Source organism: Penaeus chinensis, chromosome 9 (assembly GCF_019202785.1).
Source record: "Penaeus chinensis breed Huanghai No. 1 chromosome 9, ASM1920278v2, whole genome shotgun sequence".
NCBI classification, from domain to species: domain Eukaryota; kingdom Metazoa; phylum Arthropoda; class Malacostraca; order Decapoda; family Penaeidae; genus Penaeus; species Penaeus chinensis.
In genome coordinates, this window is record NC_061827.1 from 38237205 (window position 1) to 38244704 (window position 7500).

The following is a 7500-nucleotide window of genomic DNA, read 5'->3' on the forward strand; positions in this document are numbered from 1 at the left end:
TCACTACATGGGCTTCAAGTAACATTAAAATTCACCATCAAATATATTCATCAACAACAATAACAAGAACATATTATATAAGACACATTTTATTTATATCAACATCATATCTTATGACACAGATCAATATAAAGATATACACTAACAATACTATGGATGTATAAAAAATAACCTTTCATAAGTTGAGAAAACTCTTGGTAATATGGTGTGGCTCCAAGTAAAATATTTCCAAAGAGCAAGTGTGCAATGGCATTTCATTGGTTCTAAAAAAATTACCATATTCACCCAATATTCCTTAATGAGTCCAGTAGACCAATAAGGATTTTCATCTTGCACTTGGGAATACTCAACCTGAATGCTATTTTCCTGAACTAAGGTAAAAGCCTTACGTCCTTCATAACAAGGGCAGTTTGATATCTAATTACTGCCTTACTTGTTATTCTACTGAGCAAGGAGACAACTGGTAACTTTCCATACAGATATGCAACCTGTGATCTGAAAGTTCTGCTGGCAGCATTCTTCATTCTGTTCACTTCAAATGACCAAAGTTGCGGAGCCTTCTAAATTCCCTTCGTACTTTTTCAGAACAGGATCCACATCATTTTCCAGAAACTCCTTCACCTGCAACAAAGGTTTATGGTTTGAGTCTGGGTCAATTTTCAATGAGAGAGAGAGAGAGAGAGAGAGAGAGAGAAGAGAGAGAGAGAGAGAGAGAGAGAGAGAGAGAGAGAGAGAGAGAGAGAGAGAGAGAGAGAGAGAGAGAGAGAGAGAGAGAGAGAGAGAGAGAGAGACAGAGACAGAGACAGAGACAGAGACAGAGACAGAGACAGAGACAGAGACAGAGACAGAGACAGAGACAGAGACAGAGACAGACAGAGACAGACAGAGACAGACAGAGACAGACAGAGACAGACAGAGACAGAGACAGACAGAGACAGAGACAGACAGAGACAGAGACAGACAGAGACAGAGACAGACAGACAATGAGGCAGAGAGACAGAGACAGGTTTATGGTTTGAGTCCAGGTCAATTTTCAATGAGAGAGAGAGAGAGAGAGAGAGAGAGAGAGAGAGAGAGAGAGAGAGAGAGAGAGAGAGTGAAAAGAGAAAAGAGAAAAGAAAAAGGGAAGAAAAGAAAACAGAAAGAAAGAAACATCAACAATAATAAGCAAACAATCTGTAAAAAAAACATAGTCTGGCATTAAAACCCCCCTTTCCCTACCCCTAATGGCCAAAGGAGTCTAGGTTGAGTTGCCATATTGTATTAAAATTCTGGTTTTGCCTGATTCTGAATATGAGGAAAAAGAGCCATAAGGTATGAGAACCTGAGGCCTGTATTCTGACATGCCTTTCTCAAGGGCGTATTCCCATGCCTGCCAGTTTAAAGTTTGCATTTAAAGTTTTTTTTTTCTTTTTTCTTTTTTCTTAATTTTGTGGACACTTATCTTAGATGAATTTTGAGTGAAATCAACCATGATGACTGTGTCCCCTAAACAGCATTAGGCATGCGGTTTTACCTGCTGAGGTGCTCGGCCGATGAAAGTGGCAGGATTGAGGAGCGAGTCAATCTGGCTGTGAATCGGGGCAAAGTACGAAGATGCTTTTATCCTCTCCACTAAGTCGTTTTCTTTTCCCTCTTGTTTTACTTTGGCTCCTGCTTCATGGCTGAGGCGGCGGATCTCCTCGTGACAGTCCTGGTGGCAGAATATAACCCTAAAGTTTGTTTCATGTGTCCCAGAGTGCAGACCAAACTATTTAGCAATGTTATCAAAAATAAGAAAAGCATGAGAAATAATAATTATGAAAACTCAAATTGGGCTCCACTTAATCTGTATTTACATATTTATCAACTGCCTCTGAGAACAAATTACTCTGCTATTTCTGTTACCAATGGCCATGTTTATAGACCAACGAAACTAAGAAAACAAATAAACAAAAAAGTGAGCTGATGATATTACACGCAAAGTGGGTGCCTCTGCTGAACAGGACAAATGTGATTTTTCTCACCTGGCGATTTCCTCCAGCCTTCACCACTGCCATGATGAAGTTTTCTGTTGCCATGAAGGGCAGCTCCTGAGCCATGTGGCGTTCAATCACCTTTGGGTACACCACCAGGCCCTCTAGAACATTCTGGAGTGTCTGCAGCATGCCATCAGAGGCAAGGAAGGATTCGCCCAAGCTAATGCGCCTATTGAAATTGTTAATGCTATTACTAAAAGTATAGTTATAATGATTTATAAATTCAATATAATAATTCTGGAACATATTCATACTGCAAAACATTTCTCAGAAGCATCTGCAATAGTTTTGAAAACTCAAAACCTTAAAATGTATATGTGAACCTCTAACAATGATGCCAGAAGAGGCACACAATTTCCCACTTAGATCACCTATTAGCGCTGTCATCCAGTGTCCGTTCCATCCACTGGGTTGCAGCAGTGTTGAGGGCATTAGATGGCAGGGCCATGACATGGCGGGCCAGGGCACAGCAACGCTCACTGCGCATTGGGTTACGCTTGTATGGCATGGCACTCGAGCCAATCTGATTGGACTCGAAGGGTTCTTCGATTTCCTTCATGTTGGCCAAGAGGCGTAAGTCGGTGCAGATCTGGGGGGAATCATCCGTAGGGTAAACGGAGAGAGGCAAAATCTGGTTGATGTTCATATAAAGCATTTCAGAGCTTCAATTAACAATGCCTAACTGCCATAAACTGAAGCCCCTCCCACCTTGTGCACTGTGGCTCCTAATGATGCCAACGTGTTGAGACACTCCACATCAACCTTCCTGGTGTACGTCTGCCCACACACTGGATAAGCCTTCTTGAAACCAGCCATTTTAGTCACCAGGTCATCTAGCTTCTTTACCTTCTCACCATCTCCTGCAACATGTAATTATCATTAAAATTGGATTTTTAAAAAATAATGAAAAAAAAGAAAGATAGAGAAAAAAAAAGGAAAAAATACTTAATAATTTAGCTAGAACATTTAGTACAACATAAACAAAAAATGACCCATCAAAAATATACACAAAGCTCCCTCTGGCAATACCAACAGCAGTAGACAAGCAAAACAACAATGAACAAGTGTGTAGTTTACGTGCCCTCAAACAGCTGGAGGAATGACGCCTGTGTGCCAGTGGTGCCCTTGACCCCACGGAAGCAGAGGTCATCCCGGGCTCTGCTGATGGCCCTCTCGTCCATCAGCAATTCCTGCAACCACAGACAGGCTCGCTTCCCTACGGTGGTCAACTGAGCTGGCCTGTTTCAGGTGGGGAAAATGCTTATGTTACATCTTATTTTATTATTCTACTGGGCTGCTTAATGTGTAAATTGGAGAACCAGTTAAGGTATTCCACTCTTCACAGATAAATATGGAACCAAAAGAAACATGAGAGATATTAACTGATCAAAACTGTCTTTTATTTGAGAGAGAAAGAGAGAGAGAGAGAGAGAGAGAGAGAGAGAGAGAGAGAGAGAGAGAGAGAGAGAGAGAGAGAGAGAGAGAGAGAGAGAGAGAGAGAGAGAGAGAGATGGAAATGTCTTTAATAGAAAGACGTCAGTGGCTGCTCTACGTTTGATTATGCTGTTAATTTGCAATCAGCTGATGAAAGGGTTCTATTAGGCTATCAGGTAGAAATATACCATGAAGGGTTATGTAAAAGTCACAGGAAAATATATTGAGATGTAATTTTCCCTCAATATGTATAGTCTAGAAGGTATAATCTAAATTTGAAGGATAAGTGGATGGTATCTATAATACTGCAACTATTACTTGCTGATTTTTGAAAACTTTAATGCTTCTGTTTGTTTGCAGACATGATGCCTAAGCTCTAGGTGAAAAGGTGTCCCCACATTTGTAAGAAGTTGTTCCCCATATGCATACATGTAGATACACACATTAAATATTCATTAGTACTCTACATATTGTAATATTTAAAGGCTGAGTGAATTTTATGCACCCACAGAAAGGGTCAGAATATAACCCTTGCATGAAATGAGGGTTTAGTGCTGATAAGGAGGCTGGATATTACTTTCTCAAATATATCATAATACTGTCTGTGTAATCTGTAGAGGAGAAGAAGAAGACGGACACACTAGTATTGAAGATAAATACACATGCTGTGAACCAAACAGCTGTTTTTACTGTATGGAAAGGAGATGTTATGTTTTTAAGGGGCAGTATTATTAAATTCATGCCAGGTGTGTTTAGTTAAAATTTTCTGAGTTGATCATAATTATGCAAGTCTATGATTACTCCTTAGAAAAGTGAGAAATATGGAAAAAAGAAGAAAAAAATGTAGAAAGTAGAAGGAAGGAAAAAAATGTCTATCAACATTGATATATACTTTCTACATCATATATGATACAAAAAGAGACTGAAAAAAGGGAAAACAGATCGAGTATGCTAGACACTGATGCGCACACACCAACTCTAGGAATGTCAGTGAAAGGAAAGTTAAGATTAAGTTTCCTCTACCTAAATAAAGACTAAGAAACATGCCCTAGAGATGGCTCTTGCAACTTACATGTCTGTCAGATTCAGGTGGAGGGATGTGGGGGAGGGGGTGATGCCCTCATGCGAAACTGTTGGCAGTTTACCCATGTGTTAAAGTATTCACTGTTGGCTCTCTTGCTCTGCCACACATATTCATATCAAGGTGTTTAGTTTACACAAAGATAACCAGAGTGCTACATACAGCATGGGGGTTAGTAATGTCAGTGGTCATGTAGAGGCCTAATGAATGGTTTAAGAGGACACAACAAAACAAATCTCAAGAGAAGAGGATCCTTGTATATAGTTCTACTAACCCATTATCAATTAAAAAGAATAATAAGTCTAATCATATACTTAAATCATGTCAATACGAAGTACAAATAATCAACCTTTTCCATGTAATAAATCTCACAAGCATAATTGTCTATTTATCCTAGAGAGCCTTACAAACCAACCCACAAACCCCCCACAAAATATACTATTAAATTTTTTTTTTTTTTAAAGCAGACTCTTTACCTGAAATCTCAGAATAAGCAACAAGCCTCGATGCCTTTTACAGTTACTTCATTATTTACAGCAGTGTGTTAACATCAGTGACTTGCAACATCAATCCTTTTTCCCTCCCTGACAATTCATCCAAAACTATACACTGGGCTTACTGGAGGTGCGTGAATCCGAGCGTGGGCTGGTCCTTCTGCTCCCCAGCAAATTTCGCTAACCGCTGGATGCAACGAGCGAGTTTGGGGAGCAAGATGTCAAAGCCATCGCGCAAGACAATCAAATCCTGGGGGAGTAAGAAATATAGGTGAGATTTCTTTCCAATCAAGGCATACAATAGGGGTAAGTACTTGTCATCAAAAGAGTGTGGTGAGTTAATAACTAACCTGTTGATACCAGAAGTGAATATAAGAATGTACAGTAGGCTATAGATTTATTTTACTGTTATCATTATTTTCCATACAAATGGGTCCACAAGTCCTGAGAGAGAGAGAGAGAAAGAGAGAGAGAGAGAGAGAGAGAGAGAGAGAGAGAGAGAGAGAGAGAGAGAGAGAGAGAGAGAGAGAGAGAGAGAGAGAGAGAGAGAGAGAAAGAGAGAGAAAGAGAGAGAAAGAGAGAGAAAGAGAGAGAAAGAGAGAGAGAGAAAGAGAGAGAAAGAGAAAGAGAGAGAGAGAGAGAGAGAGATAGAGAGAGATAGAGAGATAGAGAGATAGAGAGACAGAGAGACAGAGAGACAGAGAGACAGAGAGATAGAGAGATAGAGAGATAGAGAGATAGAGAGACAGAGACACAGAGAAAGACAGAGACACAGAGAAAGACAGAGACATAGAGAAAGAAAGAGACATAAAGAAAGACAGAGACATAAAGAAAGACAGAGATATAAAGAAAGACAGAGACATAAAGAAAGACAGAGACATAGAGAAAGACAGACATAGAGAAACACAGAGACAGAGAAACACAGAGAGACAGAGAAAGACAGAGAAAGACAGAGAAAGACAGAGACAGAGAGAGAACTATGGTCTCAGTAACTCACTGTGTTGTCGCCCACGTAGCATGAAGTTGCTCCAAGGTGGATGATAGGAGCGGCCGAGGGGCATTTGGTGGCAAAGGTCCTGATGTGGGCCATCACATCATGCCGTGTTTCACGCTCCTCTCGTGCCGCCTGTTCGAAGTCGATGGTCTCCCAATTGGCCTCCATCTCCTCGATCTGCTCGTCTGTGATGGGCAGACCCAGCTCCTGCAGCAGTGATATTGGCAATAGCTAATGGTTACAGGTTTGGACAAATAAAGATTAAAGGTAAACTGTTCATGGTATTAATCTAATGCCAAGAAATTTTTCTTCTATAACTAATAACTTAATCAAAGATAAATTGCCACATCACCAACAACTCAATTCATGATGGTCAAGATCACAATAATGTGTCACAGGAATTTGCAAGTCTATCAATTACATGTCATATATTTTTTACTACATCTGTCTGAAACTCAAATAAAAATTTCCACAGTAGGTATCCTTTTTAATATCTGATAATGCCATCATCTTTAACTTGTACAGATTAATCAATTGAGCTGTGGCTGCTATTTTGAACCCTTATTAGGTATTACTGTTAATTTTCATACACACAATGACCAACATTCTAAAACAATTTGATATAATTTAGCTTTGCAATATATATATGACATTATCATTATGAATATGTATCTATTAAAATCTTAGAAAGATTTTGGGTTTAAACATGTTTAAATGACTATTTTATTTTTTATTATCTCAAAGCTTTTTTAATGTCTATTCCGGAAAAAAATAATACCGACTCTTATCACAGACAAATCCAAAATGCAAGTAAATAATAATACAAATAAAATGTCATACGAATTACATAGAAGACATCGCCTCATATGACAAAATGACCTCATTCCATCACACTTAAGTCACGTGAGGCGGCGTGACCTCCAAAGGGCCTTGCAAATAGGCCTAAACTACTCGCGTCCCTGAGAAGGCAGCCCTAACGCCCCACCTTTTCCGCCTTGGCCAGGAAGGTCCACAGCTTCCTCCAGGTGCTGAACTTCTTGGTCTCGCTGAAGTTGAATGACATCTCTTTGGAGGCATATCTGGACGTCAGCGGGTTGCGATACTGGTCGTACACGGTCGTGGCGGTCGACATGGCTGCTCGTGGGCGTTGCTGGGTGGAAGAAGGCGGCGAGAGAGGGTCCTGCGGCGGCGGCGACTTTTCTGCTGAAGAACCTGTTTTGGACAGACGACGGCGGCCGCGTCTGGTAGATGGTGCGGGAGGGCGTTTTGGCGGGGCCTCCGTTTGACAAGTTGGGTTGCGTATGTGACGTCATCTTCAAGCCTGTTCGATTTGTAAAGTGGAAAATTAAGTTAATTAGGTGCTTTTCATGGCTTTTAGATGTAGTGTTGTTTCTAAATTGAATACTGGTCTTTGACATAGTGTAATAACTCTATGAGGTGCAGTTTGGAACTCATACATCGTCTATAAAATTATTACAT

General features: G+C 40.2%; 1 protein-coding gene across 1 annotated transcript in view; it reads right to left on the bottom strand.

Annotated features, from left to right (window-relative positions):
- Positions 1 to 7257, bottom strand: part of LOC125028533 (adenylosuccinate lyase-like) — a 7725-nt gene extending 468 nt beyond the window's left edge. The window contains exons 1-9 of the mRNA XM_047617901.1: positions 7007 to 7257; positions 6025 to 6228; positions 5153 to 5277; positions 3100 to 3257; positions 2727 to 2878; positions 2390 to 2607; positions 2007 to 2187; positions 1517 to 1693; positions 1 to 621 (exon numbers count right to left, since the gene is read on the bottom strand). The exon at positions 1 to 621 is cut by the window's left edge and continues 468 nt beyond it. Coding sequence (XP_047473857.1) covers positions 535 to 621; positions 1517 to 1693; positions 2007 to 2187; positions 2390 to 2607; positions 2727 to 2878; positions 3100 to 3257; positions 5153 to 5277; positions 6025 to 6228; positions 7007 to 7153 — 1449 coding nt within the window. The 5' untranslated portion in view covers positions 7154 to 7257 and the 3' untranslated portion in view covers positions 1 to 534. The remainder of the gene's footprint in view (positions 622 to 1516; positions 1694 to 2006; positions 2188 to 2389; positions 2608 to 2726; positions 2879 to 3099; positions 3258 to 5152; positions 5278 to 6024; positions 6229 to 7006) is intronic.
- Positions 7258 to 7500: the final 243 nt, after the last annotated feature.